The following is a 17,822-nucleotide window of genomic DNA, read 5'->3' as shown; positions in this document are numbered from 1 at the left end:
TACACAGTTTCCTTTCCTGTGAGACTGAAGATCAAAAGGTTCTCCAAGTGGGTCCAAATCTAATTGAAAGCCAAAGCATCTTAATCATAATATTGCATTTTGTGGTCCTGCCTTACTTAATTTTTGGAAGAAATGGTGGTACATTGGGAATTGCGTTATGATGAAGCCAGGCTGGTTTGTGACTTGGGATTTGGGGTCAATTAGAGAAGAAGATTGAACACAATAATTTGAGGATTTTAGGAACCCATGGACAAAATGGATGTTATGAAAACATCTTTTTTGCTCTGGAAACAAAAACAATATTTTTCCTTGAAATTTTCATAACATTGCTAACTTTTTTTCAAAGATTTTATTTATTTATTTCTAGAGAGAGGGGAAGGGAGGGAGAAAGAAAGGAAGAGAAACATCAGTGTGTGGTTGCCCCCCTCATGCCCCATGCTGGGGACCTGGCCCACAACCCAGGCATGTGTCCTGACTGGGAATTGAACCAGTGACCCTTTGGTTCATAGTCCAGTGCCCAGTCCACTGAGCCAGGGCACATTGCTAACTCTTAACTTAGCCTTTGTATAATTTGTTGTGTATGAAGGGGATTTTCATGGAAAACTATGATCCTATACAGATTGTATGTATTAAGAAAGAAAATATTTGATATTATATTAAGACGAATAAGAAAGTAGAGATAGATCCAAGCAATATAACACTGTATAAACTAATGATATGGGAATGTAATTAAATTTTTTATTAACATGCTACTAAATTTTGATTTGATATTTAGATTTTATATATTGCCACAATGACTTAACTTTTTAATGTGTGAATCAGATTTAAATTAGAAAATCTACTGTTGTGATCCACTTTTTTGAGCCTTTAAACAGTTGTTGATATCCAAGAAAAAAAAGATAGATTTAGAGAAAGATTTTTTAAATTTTTCATTTTTAAACATACATGCAGTTAAATTCAGTTTTTGTGGTGCATGTGTCTATAAGTTGTGAACAAATGCACAGCCATCACCATAATAAAGAAACAGAAGAGTTCCATCATCCCCTGAAATTGCCTTGTGTTGCCCTTTGTACTCAGCCAATTTCCCGTCCCCAGTCCCTATGTGCTGTCCCTGTGGTTTTGTCTTTTCTGGAATGTCATAAGAATTCTCCAGTTACGGCATGTATGAGAGGTATATTCCCTTTTATGGCCAAGTAGTATTCCGTTGTGTATCACAGTTTGTTTATCTATTCCCCAGTTGGAGAACTATTGGGTTATATCCAGTTTTTGGTGATTATGAATAAAGTTACATGCAGGTTTTTGTGTGGGTGTAAGTTTTCCTTTCTCTTGGGTAAATACCTAGGAGGGGGATTACTGAGTCATTTGTAGGTATATGTTTAACTTTATAAGAAACTGTCAATTGGTTTCTAAGGGGGCTTTGCTATTTTGCATTTCCACCAACAATGTCTGATTGATCCAGTTTTTCTGAATCCTCACTAACACTTGGTGTTATCTTTTTTTTTGCTAGTCTAATAGATGGGTAGTTGTGTTTATTGTTGATTAAATTTATGTATTCCTAATGACTAGTGATGTTGACCATCTGTTCATGTGCTTATTTTCTGTATATATTCATAGGTGAAGTGCCTGTTCAGATCTTTTGCCCACTTTTAAATTGGGTTGTTTTCTTGTTGAGTTTTGAGAGGGGTCTTTATATATTCTGGATATAAATCTTTTGCCATATACAGGATGGGGCAAAAGTACAATAGGTTTATAGTTGTAAGTATGCAAAGCAGAGTTTATTCTTGTAGTATTATTTATTGATTATTGTATTATTTTCCATATAAACAACTGTAAAGCTACTTTTGCCTCATCCTGATGTCAGTTTTCAAATACTCTCTCTCTGTCCATAGCTTGTTTTTTCATTTTCTTTCTCAGAGCAAAAGTTTTTAATGATGATAGCTCATTTATTTTTTCTTTTATGGATTATGATTGTGGTGTCATGTTTAAGAATTCTTTATCTAACCTCAGGTCACAAGATTTCCCTTATGTTTTATTCTAGAAATTTTATAGTTTTTAGGTTTTACATTTAGGTCTGTGATTCATTTAGAATCAACTTTTGTAGAAGGTGTGAGTATGGGTAGAGGTTCATTTTTTTCATAGATGGATGTCCTGTTCGGTTCTAGCACATTCCTTGAAAACAACTATCTTCTTCCTTTTGACTGCCTTTAAAGTGCTGAAAGTTTTAATTCACAAAACGATGCAATACTTTCCCATACAAATCCTAGTTATTTTTGTTGTCTATTATTTGTATTTTTATCACCTATCCTATGCTTTCCAGAGAGGGTTCTAAAATTCACTAAGATTTCTCAATATTATCATTTGATTTCTTTCAGATAAAATAAATCAGTGCAACACAGTATTTTGGGGGTGGGGCAGTGGACAATGTCATTAATTAGTTCCAACCAGATTGGCATTTTGCAAAATACTGCAGGGAGAGGAGTAGTGGATCTGGCCACAGGAGACAGCGATTCTCCTCTGAGCTCTGCCCAGCCCTATTCCCTCAGAAGTCGCATCACTCCTTTGGCTTTTGTTTCTCCACCCATCAAATAAGGGGGAAAACCAGGTAATCTCTAAGGCCTATTCCAACTCCAAAAGCTTTGATGCTATTTAGCACTGACAGAACCTTGGAAGGGTTAGAAACTGTGAATTGGGGAAGCAGACACAGGTCCCTGATACTTGATAATATCTATCATTGCTGATACTTGATAATATGTATCAATGAATTGTTTTTATAATGGTAACACAAGCTCACAATATGACTGGGTTGCAGATCTCATGACTCTCGTTAACAGAGTACATAAGAATGGACAGCATAAGCAAAATACTTTGTTTTTATTTCCACAGCTGGACCAAGCAACGCTCTCCCTAGCTGTGAGGGAAGACTACCTTGATAACAGCACAGAAGCCAAGTCTGTAAGTTTTACACACATTCAACTCTGCACCTTGTCAGGCTGTTGTTGGGTTCATAAGTTGTTCATGCAGTCCTGCCTCTTTACTGAAAATGAGCAGTGTGGCTATTTGATGACCATATTCCCAGTACAGGGAGCAAAGGTCTGTTACCTAGGTAAATGGCGCTCCCTGTTTTCTGGAAGTCTGGGCATCAGGGGTGTACGAGTGCCCGTGCTCAGTGCCCTCAAGATTGAGCTGGGGAGAGAGCATTCCCGAATGATGAAGTAACCAAGAAATGAGCTTGCAGCCATCCCTCAGAAGTGCAGAGAGCTCACTGCACATCACAGAAGTAATGTTTGAGGAGGGATACCCAGTCACCCAATGATTCTCAAATCGCACTGCTTCAGAATCACCTGGGAAGCTTCTGTTAAACGTCTGGTTCTTGGCTCACAGCCCCGGAGAGTCTGCTTTAGTAAACCTCACGTGGGACCCAGGAATCTGTTTTCTTAACAGATGATCCAGACTAATGAGAACCAGATGGGGTCAGTTACGTTAGAGTTCTTGGGTTGACTTGGAAACCTAGATTTCTGTTAGTTTTCACCTGGTTCATTTCTGACACCTGGAACTCATTTTGGAAACTTCGTTGAACTCCCGAAGGAGCCTCAGACCCAGGGTCCCCTTGACCTGAGAGCTCTCTGGTTTCTGGCTCAGGCTGAGAATGCAGACACAGATTGGGAAGTGCTGGCTCACAATGTAAGTCTCTGTTCCTTTGCTGATACTAAAGCCCAGAAGGCTCTGGAGGGCAGGAAGGCAACCTTGGCCAAGGGCAGTCATCAGAGAAGGTTGGCAGGTATTTCTTCTTGAAAGTGGATGGAATGAACTTTTGTCAATCTGGGGGTACCTCTGTTTCTGCTGGGGTCGCCACCCTATCAGCAACCAGGCTGGAAATCGTCTCCCTTTATAACCAACCAGTCAAGTCCTGTGGATTCTATCTTCAAAATCGCTCTTCCACTTAGTCTCCCCTCTCTATTTTTATAGCTCTTGGTCAGGTCCATGGTTATTCTTGGCTCTATTACCACAGATAGCCTTCTAATTGTTACCTCCTTTCCTATATCCCCTTTATCGCCTCCATAGTACCACTTGATAAAATCTCTCCTCAAAGTGCAGCTCCCATCATGCTTTTGCTCACAAGCTAGTATCTAAACACCTTAGAGGGAGTTCAGGGCCTCTTTGTGACCTGCTCCCAAACCACCTTTGCTATGGCGTGTATTTATTCTTCCCCTAACAAAGGCAGCTCATACCCCTCATAGGAGGTCTCCTCACTGCTCCTGAATATGTCTTCTTCAAACACTGTGTTTCTAATTTCTTCAGGTTGTAATTCTTCTCCAGCTCTTGAGTTTTCAAGCACTTAGCAGCTTTATTAAGGAAATTATTTTGGTATCTCTAATGTTACAGTTAGTAATTACATGTTTATCTCCCTCACTCACTGAGAACCAGATCACACACTGAGAAATCAGACTTAAGCATTATTTAATTTTCCATCTGTACCCCATCTCCCAAATGCACATAATGCCTAGCAAGACATCTTGCGCATGTATTGATTTATTAAATATTCCTTAAATCTAGCTGGAAATTGCAAAGCATTGTTTCTAATTAAGTGTATTTGCAAAGTTCGCTCACTGATTCAACAAGTATTTTTTAAGGGCCAGCTATATGCCAAACACAGTATATGTCCCAAGGTCATTAACACAGTCAGAACAGCCTACAGAATCAAGGTATGTGTCAGGAAATCCTATTCCTATAGCTGGGGTTATTTAATACCTGGTATATTGAGTTCTTACAAGTGTATCTGAAAGGAGAGGTGACTGCCAATGAGATTCCTCACTTCCCACAAAATAAGGCTCTCCCCTCCAATGACATATGAATATCATGAAAATGGGTTTATGAACATGCAAGGAGGAAATTCTATATTTGCTATTTGCTCAGTTTCACATCATCATTCTCTCATCTCTCCCTTCTTTGTTCCCTGAGGTGGTAAGGAGAACTTTGTAAAAACCACACAAAACTGAAAAGACATAAGGTCTCAGTTGCTGGTCTTTTATTTTTTAGTCATGCTGCCTGCTTTTAGCAACAGCTCTTTCCAATTATTTTACTAAAGCCTCTCTTGCCTGGGAAGAGGAGCCTGACCTTTAACTTTCTATTCTGAGCTCGTGTGGAGATGTTTCACATATTCATAATATTGTTGGTTGCCACAAAACTAGTTCTCTTGATTCTTGGTGGCCGGACATCTCTGTCTGTCATGGAAACAGGATCCAAGTAGCTATCACTCCTCTTTCTCCCAAAGTGGTACGTGGGTGGTTGGTATTGCATCTTGCCTGTACCATATGTTGAGTACAGGTGAGGATAAAGGGCATGTATTTCCACCTGCTGCTTCTGCTCCCCTCTGTCCTTGAAACATACTTCCTAATAGATTGTTGTCATGGTCACTTGCTTCTTTATCTCTTACAGTATCGGGATGCCCTTTACAAGTTCATGGTGGATACTGCCGTACTTTTGGGAGCTAATAGCTCCCGAGCAGAGCATGACATGAAGTCGGTGCTTAGATTAGAAATTAAGATAGCCGAGGTAAGATAATTTAAACCTATTTTTCTCTTTTTCTTATTTTAAAGGCAGTATATCCTGAATGAAAAAAATATATATATAAAATGGCATTCTGTGACATTGTCCTTTGGGTCCAATGTAGAACTCAGGGAAGTAACAGGAAGAAGAACCATGACAGAAAGAAGAGCTCTTTATTTCTTTGGCTGCCTTGCTGGAAGCCCGTTCAATGTCCTTATACTGCTCAGCTACAGCCAAAGACCCTCTGACTAAGTTTTCCAAGAGAAACTGCTATGTGGCTCCAATAGAAGAATAGATACGAAGTGGGGGCCCTCCATAAAAACCCAAAATTGTCTCCTGGAGGGGGGCCCCTTGTAGTACAGGGGCCCATCTGAATGTTCTAGGTGAGTGTTCTAGGAACCCATCTGAACCAGTGTGCCAGCTGGTGTTGTTGTGAGAGGCTGTATTCGGCTCCAGTGAATGTTTTTTTTTGAAGACCCTTTCAATGCATTTGCCCATTTTGTGGGTGATTTACGAGCACACCTGCCCACACTGCACTGAGTGTTCAGCAGTTTTTGACTAAAAATGGTATGACCCCTCTTCTTTACCCTCCCTATTAACCCATTTTCTCCTAAAGAGGCTTCTTTTTGTTTCCCTGGATGAAAAAAGTACTCAAAAAGAAACATTTTGCCAGTGTGGAAGAGGTGAAACAAAAAATGGCAGAAACACTAAAAGGCATCAAAATGGACTAGTTCCAAAACTGTTCTGAGTAGTGGAAAATATGTCTCAATAGGTGTATTGCATCAGATGGAGAGGACTTTGGAGGTGATGGAAGTTTAAACATGTACGAAGAAATATACAATTTTGAATGAATAAATTTCAGTTTTCTTGGGTCCCCTCCTTATATTTAATGAATCCTTATTGATTTGGTTTGAGTGGAAGGTAATTTTGAATCTAATCTACTCTTTCCAGGGGTGTCCAACCTTTTGGTGTCTCTGGGCCACACTGGAAGAAGAGTTGTCTTGGGCCACACATTCAATACACAAACACTAATGAAAAGTGATGAGCAAAAAAAAAAAAAAGTTTTTAAAAAAAATATTTTATTTACTTATCTTTACTGGGGAAGAGAAAGAGAGAGGGAAAGAAATATCAGTGTATGGTTGCCTCTCGTGTGTCCCCTGCCAGGAACTGGCCTGCAACCTAGGCATATGCCCTGACTGGGAATCGAACAGTGGTTGTTTGGTTTGCAGGCCTGCGCTCAATCCACTGAGCTACACCAGCCAGGGCAAAAAAAAAATTTTTTTAAGTAAATTTATGATTTCATGTTGAGCCACATTTATAGCTATCCTGGGCCGCATGTGGCCCGGGGGCCGCAGGTTGGACACCCCTGCTCCCCATTCCCACTCAGGGTCAGTCTGACCTAAGATACAGACTTTGGGAAGTCTGTCCACCCATACTGTATATGCAGTTAGATGTATATACAGTATAGGGGGCATGCTGGTGAGCATTTTTACCTGCCTTTCTGGTGCTACTTTGTACCTAGCCCTGTTATTTATTTATTTATTTACCCCCCCCCCCACTTCAATGCATGTCATTTTGTCTTATACTATGTTCTGTGTTAAGTCACCTTAAGTTCTTTCAGGAGAAGTGGTGGAGACAAAAAGAAATAAGAACAAAGTTGAGGGAGAATGACAGATCCTAAATGGTTTGCTTTGTTTATAGAATAACTTTTTTTTTTCCCTAGAAGAACCAAAGTATAAAATCCCTATACATTCCCAGGTCCAGAGGGAACAAATATAGTGAAATCTGCTTGTTGAAATACCTTGTGGTGAAAGGAAAAAGAACTTCTGTCAAGAAACACTTGTATATGGGTTGGCAGCCTTCTCTAAGAAGTTGGTAAAAATCCTAAGGTGCCCAAAAGTCCCAGTGTTGCCTGGTTTTGTGTTTGGTGACGTGGTGGTGGGGTGTTGCCATGTGGGGTTGGAGTGACAGATAGGGATGAGGAGGAATTAGTCTCTCCCTCAGTGGTAGTGATGTATGCGCGTACCTCTCTCCAAAGTGTTACTTGCAGCATAAAAAGTGCATTCCTGCATGTCACCTTTGAAGACTGTGAAGACCACTGCAGATGTTCTGGAGTCAAAGTCTGTGCCTCTTAAGCCATGTCTGGAGGCTGTTGGGGTACCCTTCACAGGCACAAAGGAGACCCAGAGCTCTAATTCAGACCGAAACTCTGATGCATTGGGGAAGGCCTTGCCCCGAGCCCGGGATTTAGACCAAAAAGGGAACTAAAAACAGCTGGGCTGAGGCAAGACTGGGAATTGTCAAGAGGCTAAATGAAGTGACAAATCCACGGGGTGGGGGGAAGCAGCTGGCAGAGAGCTGAAAACAGCTTCGAGGCCAAAGGGCTCCAACCTGGGGCTGCGAGCCTGAGTAGAGGGAGGTGTGGACAGTCTCTGAGGCAACGATTCAAACAAAAGCCAGGAAGATGTTTGTAAGATGCAGGAATTCTCTCCCGTGGAGGGTGAGGAAGGAGGGAGAAGCTAAGGGCACTGAAGCATTTAGAGAAAGAGTGGGCAGATGTCTGCCACTCCGCCTTCTATGCGTTTGCCTTGAAAATCCACGGTACATGAATTTTTGGCCTGTTAGTAACACTCACCTCTGTTACACCCCAGGTCACTGGGGCCGTTCAAAATTGCACATAGTCCTACGGAAACTTCTACAGCTTCCTCGGGGAGGCAGGACAGCCTAGCTGAGCACAAATTAAGTCACTGTAGATCCAGCCATGGAAGCGTTTAACCAGTCCCATCTAGAGAGATGTGTGCACCAGGGGAGGTCTTATTGATGGAGGGGCCCTTGTGATCAGAGCCAAGTGGAGTTTAATAAAAAGGCTTGACAGAGGAAATGAACCTTGTCTTTAGTGATTGTTCAAACCCTGGGTGTGGTGATGGTGGATGAGGATGCAAGGGTAGGAGAGTCCGGTGGGAAGTGGTAGGTGGCAAGTTTAATGCAAGAGAATCAGATGATGTGATTCAGGGCTGGGTATGGGGAGCTAATAAAGCCTGTCTATGGACCTGCTTAAGATGGCCCATGAGAAAGATGATCATTGCCGCCCTTCCTACATTAGATTCAACGTGACAGGGGCTAGAAGCTTCTGTTTGTTTCGGTGTTGGCAAGAGGGCCCAAGGGCAGGCATATTGGGAATGGAAAGAGTATGGAGAGTCAGGGCTGGAGATGCAGACTTGGAACTGTGTGTCTGGATGGTGACTGAACCCATACCCCCAGCAGTGGGGCAGGGGACTCTCAAGGCCAGAAAAAGCAGAGGGAAGATGGGAAGTAAAAGAATGTGCTGTTGACAGAATGATCACAGGTGGCAATGGTGCCCAGATAGGCTAGTGTTCTTCAGTGAAAACGTGGCCCCGGGATGAAGGATTGGCTGTGGTTCATGAAAGACTGAGGTCATTATCTGGACACCACAGGTGAAGATGGGAGGTGTGTCTCAATTGACTAACCTCAGTTTGGCTGCCCAAACTAGGCCAAACAATAGATGTTATCCATCCACAGTGTAAATGAGGAAGGGATTCTGGGTAGTTATTTTTGTGCTGAGGACAATGTTTCACACTGAACAGGACAGAGGAGTCTCTTTATTTTCTTAATCTTAACTTTGCCTAAACTGATGTCCTTTTTTTCCTCTCCCAAGTTCAGCACCACACCAAACTCTTGAAAAACTGTATGATACCATGCAGATGTTTGGGCACATGTGGTATAGAAAGTGTCATGCAGTAAGAAATGGTTCCTTTGAAAAAGTAACCAAAGTCTCCTTCCCACAGATAATGATTCCACATGAAAACCGAACCAGTGAAGCGATGTACAACAAAATGAACATTTCCCAACTGAGTGCTATGATTCCCCAGGTTGGTGAAAACAATCCCTGGATTGTTCCTTTTTTTTTTTTTTTCACAAGTGATTGTATTTCATCTGTGTGTAAATTCCTGCCTCATAAACCCTACTATCCATCCTCTCAATTATCATCATTTTTGTCCATTATCACATAAAATATCTGTTGTCTGTGTCATGATGCTTTCTGCTATAAGGGACAGAAAACCTTCCAAGATGGCTTAAAAACTTACAGCCCATTTTGTTATATGACCAAAGTCCACACGTAGGTGGAGATTGGTGTTGCTTTAACTGTTTAACAATGTTGTCAATGACCCAAGTTGTTTGTTTCTGCTCTACTCTTTTTAGTGTGTTGGCTGTTTGACTTCATGTTCGAAGACTCAGGCTTGCAGTGTGCCTACCACAGGGCCGTATATTTCACCTGCCAGTAGGGCAGAGAGAATGGGGAGGGACAGTGATGGCCTTTCTAGAATATCCCCAGATGTCTTCCTTTTATATCTTATTGAATAGAATAGGGGCACATGGCCACCCCTGCCTACAGGGAAGACTGGGCCAGTGAGTAACCTGTTTTCCATTCCAATAGTGGAGGCAGGCAAGGGAGAAAAAAAGGGGGTTGGAAATGACTTTAGGGGGAGTCAATGAAAAAGAGGAGATAATGATGCTCTGAAGAGGGGACATATTATTATTATTTTGTCGTTGTGGCTTATTTCCCCTGGGTAAGAAAGGCTGTGCCAGAGAGAAAACCAGTAATGTCCTCAGTCATCTGTGTCTGTATGAACTAGGCAGTGACTGAACATGGGAATCAGGGAGAGTGCAGCCGGGATAGGAGGGAGAATGCAGGGGAGAATGAGGGGAGAGAGGGAGAGCATGGAATGGAGGGAAGAGAGAATGAAGGAGAGGAGAGTTGAGGGAGGAGGGTGAGAGAGTGCTGGAGGGGCCAGCAGAGTGAGTGTGCATATTACCAGGGGAGTGTCCATATGCAGATGGTACAGAACACATGTTCCATTTATGAGGTCAGCAGTAGGTCTGGGCGGCAGCAATCAGGCATTTACTGTATAGGTTTGAGCAGTTGCATCTTTAATGATTTGGTTTGAAATCACAAGCAATGGATTATATTTAACTGACTGTATACTTATCTGCCTTGCTTGCCACGTAGCAAGAGGATCTTTCACTCTGCTTTTTTTCTTGTTCTCTGCAGTTTGACTGGCTCGGCTACATCAAGAAGGTCATCGATGTCAGACTCTACCCTGACCTCAAAGACATCAGCCCCTCAGAGAATGTGGTTGTCCGCGTCCCGCAGTACTTTAAGGACCTGTTTAGGATATTAGGCTCTGAGAGGAAGAAGTAAGAGCTTCCCTACATATTTTGCTGTGACTTTTGTTTTTCCTTTGAAATTATAAGGCCTCCCCTCTCATATCTTTTGGAAACTATTTTTCATGTAAGTTACATCAAAAGAGCAGCAGGGAAAATCATGGTGCCCTTTGTGACAAATAGGCCGAAACCATTGTCTGGTATCATTTGCTTACTGCAATAACAGCACATGCGTAATGTTTTTGCCCTTATTTCTGGTCTTTCTCCATATTTTCCCTCTGAAAACTTAAGTTGTTAGTTTTGGGGAGTAGTTATATAAGAGTGTTGTTTTCTGAGACTTCTATATAGACATCCTTTACCCCCCTAGTTTTTTTCTAGGTCTTTTGCTGCTCTTTTTCCTGGTTTCTTTTTAGTCAATAAGTCACTTTGTGGCAATAAAGCAAAGAACCTATATTGGAAGGACATAAGATTGCTCTGAGAGCTGTAGAGAAATTGCACCAGTGAAACAACTTCAGGAACAGATAGGTTTTTAAAAAATTTTTTTTATTTGAAAGAATGTTTTAGGATTTGTTGCTGTGCTACTTTGGCACAGCAAAACAAGGAAATCCTAAAAATGATCAGGAAAGAGAATTTTACATCTTCATGAAGCCCTTTAGGTTGAACCACAGGGAATGAAGCACAGAAAGGTCAGCCAGCTTACAAAGACAAAGGCTGATTACCAGGCCATGATTAAACACCATATTTCTTTCTTTTTTTTTATTTTAAGATTTTATTTATTTATCTTTAGAGGGGAAAGGAAGGAGAGAGGGAGAGAAACATCAATGTATGGTTGCCTTTCATGCGCCCCCTGCTGGGAACTGGCCTGCAGGGAACCGGCCTGCAACCCCGGTATGTGCCCTGGCTGGGAATCGAACCGCAATTGTCTGGTTCGCAGGCCCGCACTCAATCCACTGAGCTATACCAGCCAGGGCTTAAACACCATATTTCTTATTCTGACTTGGCCGAGGCTATGTTGCTAGGAGTGATGTTTTAAAGAAAGGTGCCTATGGAAGTCCTAGGAATAAAATTTACCATCCTACCCACCTACAGAGACGCAGACACCTCTGAAGAGCTGCTATTCTTTTTAATATGGTATCTTCTTATGAAAACAATATGTGTGCATCAAGGAAAGCTTACAGAGCAACGTACATACAGAGAAGGGAGAGAAGAAACAATACATTCACTTAAAATACTACCAAACATAAGCAGTGATTCTTTAAAATTCTGTACGTGAAAATTGAATCTAGAGGTAGATAGTGTTTGTGTGGAGTAGAGCCTTGCTAATCAAACTGCACTTCACGGACTGGCTGCCTGTGGTAAAATACAGATTCCAAGGCCCTTCCTCCATAGAAGCTTATGAAATATTGAGTTGGCCAAAAAGTCTGTTTAGTTTTTCCCATCCATGAAAAGACACGTTTTTTTTCATTTTCACCAAAACTTGATTAACTTGTATATTTTGAGTATGTCAGCTATCTCTCACATGGTATAACGTTGATTGTTCTCAATTAATGTCTTGGTTTGATTGCTATCAACTTCAACTGGTCTACCCAACCATAGAGCATCGTCCAGTGACAAATCTCTAGCACAAAACTTCTCAAACTGCTCTTGACACGTTTAGTCAGTTACAGCACCTTCTCCATACACTGTACAAATCTTTTGTGCATTTCAGTTGTATTTTTACTTTTCTTGAAATAATAAAGCATAATATGCCAAAAATCTTACTTATTTTCTTCCACTTTCACCATTAAAATGGCTTCACAAAAGTTCACCAATTTTGATAATTTTTTAAGTGCACGCTAATATGACAGCCGTCACTATACAGTCTAACAAAATTGTTTCCAATGAAGTTAATGACAACTAAGCACTACTATAACCACATTATGGAAAAAACCAAATGAACTTTTGGCCAACAGAATACCACCTAATTTGGTCTGAGGAGCAAGAATGGGAGGTGAGAGGCTGAGGAAAGATGGAGTCAAAGAGATTTTCTTCCTGGCAAGGCCTGGCCTAGCCTGTTGGAGGTCATCTGGGTCAGAATTGTGGGTGTGTGTGTTTAGCAGGCTGGCCTAAAACAACACCTTGGAGATTTTGCCAAGCCTCTGTGATCCCTTTTGTCTTCAGTTTCATTTTCATATAAAGGAAGCACAGTGTACATTAAAGCGAGATGACTCTGCTAGACAGATGTTTCTAGAGGCTTACCTGGAACGTGTGCTGTTGTGTGGACCTCTTACAGGGCTCAGCGATCCTGAGGGTGATGGAGGGCCTGGCTATTCACTGCATGGTCCATGGAGAGCAGTGTAGCCCCTGCTTGAGAGCCTGTTAGGAGAAGAACCTCAGGCTCTGCCTTACACTCACTGAATCAGAATCTATAACTTAAAGAGCCCCTCCCCCCATGGGATTTATACACATTCAAGTATAAGAAGCACTGATTTGGGGTTTAGAAAGTCCTAGCTTATGTGTGTGCAGAAGGATGAGGAGATGGAGTTTTCCTAGAACAGAGGTTCTCAAACCTGACAAGCATCAGAATCCCATGGAGGGCCCGTTACAAAAAGACCGCTGAGCCCCACCTCCACAATTTCTGATTCAGCAGGTTTGGGGTGAGGCCCAGGAATTTTCTAACAAGTTCTCAGGTGATGTTGAAGTTGCTGGTCTGGAGACACAATTTGGGAACCAGTCCTAGGCATAGCTCTGGACAGCCTTTAGGATTTAGGAATATTTCTTTGGCTTTGAGGGGTTTTGAGAAGAAGTTGTTTGGCTCACCCGAAGTAGTATGACCCAGAGAAGCAAATGCAAGCTCTGGGATCTGAAGACTCAAACGTTAGTTCCGGATTTGACACATCCTTGGACATCCTTTGACCTCTAACCTTTGTTTCTTCATCTGAAAATGGAGATGATAATAACTACCCATAGCATTGCCATGAGGATCATAAAAGATACTGCATGATCCTCAAAATGCAATGCAAGTGTAAGCTGCCACTAACTGAGAACAAAGGGCAGCGAAAGCTTCTTTAAAAACAAGCTTCCCAGTCACAGGCTTTTGGAAATGATTTCATGTTGCTCTCATAGTAGCGAGTTCTCTTCTGATGCTTTGCTTTCCTCTGCTTCATTTATTGTTATGTGGGAAAATTATCATACTGCTGAAAATGCTTTTTGGAAAAAAAAGATAGAATGTGTTATTTTCAAGGACTGTTGCTGCAATGTGAGTTGTTTTTTTGTGTGTGTGTGTCTGATCATTAGGTAGCAGCGATTCAGTCATTATGGTCAGATCTGCTCCCGGTGTGGTAATATTAGCGCGCTCTCTGGCTGTGTGCTCCCCGCATTCCGTCTGGGCATGTATCACACAGTGGAGCAGCTCTATAGGGCCATTGTCTGACTACGCGCGTCTCCCCACAGTCCATCTCCCAGCTCTCCAAGGTTTTGTAATGCTGACATCTTAGTAATGCCTTGCCCATGAAGTCCTCACACGCTTTTCTTTCTTTGTACCTAAAGATTTCCACTAAGTGCCTTTGTCACAGTATTTTGGGGTCTCTGTGATTGGTCCAGAAATGTGTGCTGAATTACAGGGATTCATGCATCACTGTGTAGAATTGGGAACAGCACACAGGCTTAGAGTTAGACACGCCTGGGTCTGGTTGAGCTTCCACTGCCTATTACACTGGTTCTCCAGCTTGGCTGATCACTGGGATTAGCTGGAGGGATTGGAAAAACACTATTTATGCTGGGTTTACACCATAGAGATTTTCATGTAATTGGTGTGGAGGGACCTGAACACGGGGACTTTTAAAACTCCCAAGGTGATTTTACTAAGTTGGAGACCCACTGACTATATAATCATGGGGAGTTACTTAGTGGTTCTAGGCCTCAAGTTTCTTTGGTTTTAAAATGGGTACAATAACATCTCTCCTACAGCGGGGCTGTGGGGGCTTCTAGCTAATGCCAACATGATATGATTTCAAGGGAGTTGGAAAGTCTTACACTTTTAAAACCCCAGTAAGCTTCCACCACCATGCCTCTTCTACCACCATCAGGCCCCATCCTAAGAATGTTCCCATTTAATCTGGCTCATCACTGCCCCCTTGAGGGAATATCTTTTGAATGCATGTAATACATCTGCTGGCCATGGACCTTCTAATCCACACCTATGGATCCAGCATAGCTCTCACACCCAGCAAGCTGGATTTTAAGTTTGAAGAACACACACATTTTGTGTTAGGGCCAGCCTCTGTCCCACTGACATTCTCTACACTAATGGCCTTTTGGCTCTGAGAGTGATGACCTTGCTCACAATCCCCGCCAGCACATAAACTGTCCATCATTACTTAGCTTGTCTACAGTTCGTGTTCTTGCTTCACACCCCCAAGCCTCTCACCCTTTGGCCATAGCTCATGTCCCTCTCATAACATTCTCTCATCCCTCAGTTTGAGCTGTGTGCTCCTTCTGCTGAAGTACCTGGCATGCACTTTAGGGTCTGGCAAATCGTTATTGATGCACTTGCCTCATTTTCCCTGCTCAGCCACAAGCTTCAGGAGATCAGGGACTATATCTTCCTCACCATTTCATCTCCCCAGTATCCAGAACTATTAGTAAGTACCTAGGTGCTCTGGGTGTGCTGATCAAGTGAAAGGAGGGTCTCATATGTATTTACTGTGTGTGCCTTCAATTCAGAAACCTGGTTCTCTGAATAGGCTGAAATCTGATGTCCTGTGTCCCCTAACCAGATTCTCAGCTCTATGAATGTAAGGCCCCAGTACCTTTTTCTTTACATTCCTCATGGCACCTGGAACAATACGTGGGCAACAGTAAATGCTCAGTGAGCAGTGCTCAGGCGACGTGAACTCAAAGGATCCAAGGGAATGACGTAAAACTACACGTTTATCACAGTAGCGTCAACCCAGAATGGTTCAGGGCTAGATTTGACTGATGAGAACAGTGGTCTCTGTGGGCAAGTGTACATATCCCAGCAATACCTACCAAATTCAAGAAGAAAATCTTAACATTTCTGTGTCTTCATTTTCATTGAGAAAATATTAGGTTTTATAGAGCTCTCTGTGGATGGCTATAGGCCCTGCATTGGTTGGGACGCATGAGCGTGGGGGCGAGAGGGACAGTGCCACCCTCTCAGCAGTTTGTTTTCATTAGCTGTGTTGAAAATAATCTTGAACTGTTCACTTACAGAGATATGAATTTTACTATCTACTTTAATCTTTAAAGAATGGACAAACGGCTTTAAAATTATTGCACAGAAACACGAATGGAAGCTTGCTGCTAGTAAAGTAAGCACAAGTGGATGGCAAGAAATTGCCAGAAGTGGCCCTTTTCCCGGGCTAGTGTGCCATCTTGGTTAGACCGATGACGAGGTACAGACAGTAGTAGGTACAGACAGTAGTGGTCCAGCTAGATCTGATGAAAATATGGTTCAAAATGTTTTCAAGTGGCAAAGGAAACTCTATGAAATGTTGATTTGCGCCCGCTGTCATTGCTGTGATACCCTGTGTGTATAATGCCTCTGCTAGAATTAACTGATACTTAAACAAGGAAGTAGTGATTTTTGAAAATATCTTTATGTCATTTTATCTTTTGAAATTTCTATTTCTGCAGTTGTCAACATATTTCTAATATTACTTTACATACATGGCAATGAATATACACATGTTGTATGTATATGTTGAAAAATATGTTATTGTTAGGAGTACACCCACTGGGTTCAACTGAAATGGATGAGTTTACTCAGTGCCAAGCAAATGAGTATCCCTTTTGCAAAAATCTCTGAAATAGTTCAATTGCAGTTGCCCCACACTATTATGTTCGTTGCAGATGTACAAACTCATGGTTAGACACATAACTGAGGAAGTGATCACCCATGAGGTCTAGTACATGTGAGAGTTGTTCTTCCTGGGGCGCTTACCAGCATCACGTCATGCTGCTCTCACACGGCTGGCCGACTCAAGAGCTGTTGCAGGAATGTGTGTCATTAGTCACTGCGATAATGGCACAGCTGGGAGGAGATGGGTCATTAAAAATTCATCATCACTGTTGAGTTAGAAATTAACGCAGATTACACATCCTTCTGAGGTCAAGGCATCTTTTTCTTATAGAAAAAGCCAACACTTAACAAAGCGTAATGGATTTTTACAATATGTATTACGGGTATTACATGAGCATATGGTGTTTATGTTTGGAAGTGAGTGAAAACAATAGGAATCTGGAGTTTACTCTTTGTCAAGCATTTTCTTATTTATATGAACCTCATAATAACCCTGGGAGGTATGGGTCATTTGCACCACATGACAAGTAATAGTGCAATCAGTGAGCTTAAGTGACTTGCCCAAGTTCAAGTTCACATCTTGTAAGTACAGAACTGGGGAACCAATCTAGGTAATTGGTATTCCCCAGTATATTGCTGTTTGTTTCCAAAGATAAGAATTCATCTGCATTTTTATTAAGTCACCTAATAATTCGAAAGTGTGGGTATGGCCAGTTTCTGGACAGGAAAGGCTGGGCAATCGTGGACGCCATGCCCTGAGAGGGAAAGCACAACGTTCACAGTGAGGCCTGGAGATGGAATATTCATTTCATCTTTCTCTAGTAGGTGGTGAAAAGCAGGCCACTTTTGGGTGAGCTTATTGGCACTGCATCATCCTATGCCATTTTTCAAGTGAAAGTCATGCAGTTTTTTATAAGCAAGTGGTCCCTCCATGGATTTGCCAACAGCTTTTCCCATGGTGCTCTGCAGAGCATCAGATAGCAATCTAAGTATAATCAATGTGCATCTCTCTCTGTTAACAGGACTGTTGCCAACTATTTGGTGTGGAGGATGGTTTATTCCAGAATTCCAAACCTTAGCAGGCGCTTTCAGTATAGGTGGCTGGAATTCTCAAGGGTAAGCTTTAAAAATATTGCAATGTCATCTCACTGGATGATTTTACATGTAGGAATAGTCCATATGTTAATTGTGTATGTGGAGGTAGGGGTCATTGGCATTGAATGACAAGTAATGGTGCAATCAGTGAGCTTAAGTGACTTGCCCAAGTTCAAGTTAACTAATGTTAACT

The 17,822-nt window shown here is 41.9% G+C and overlaps 1 protein-coding gene across 4 annotated transcripts in view; it reads left to right on the top strand.

Annotated features, from left to right (window-relative positions):
• The window catches only part of PHEX (phosphate regulating endopeptidase X-linked), a 187,057-nt gene that overhangs the window by 46,594 nt on the left and 122,641 nt on the right, over positions 1-17,822 (top strand). For all 4 annotated transcript variants that reach the window (XM_037129673.2, XM_037129597.2, XM_037129747.2 and 1 more), the window contains 5 exons: positions 2,884-2,952; positions 5,437-5,553; positions 9,354-9,437; positions 10,619-10,764; positions 17,557-17,650. In XM_037129673.2, the coding sequence (XP_036985568.2) occupies positions 2,884-2,952; positions 5,437-5,553; positions 9,354-9,437; positions 10,619-10,764; positions 17,557-17,650 (510 nt within the window). The remainder of the gene's footprint in view (positions 1-2,883; positions 2,953-5,436; positions 5,554-9,353; positions 9,438-10,618; positions 10,765-17,556; positions 17,651-17,822) is intronic.

Source organism: Artibeus jamaicensis, unplaced genomic scaffold, assembly GCF_021234435.1.
Source record: "Artibeus jamaicensis isolate MK-2021 breed Jamaican fruit bat unplaced genomic scaffold, CSHL_Jam_final scaffold_1283, whole genome shotgun sequence".
NCBI classification, from domain to species: domain Eukaryota; kingdom Metazoa; phylum Chordata; class Mammalia; order Chiroptera; family Phyllostomidae; genus Artibeus; species Artibeus jamaicensis.
Note: the sequence above shows the minus strand (reverse complement) of the source record. Positions and strands in the feature narration are given on the sequence as shown.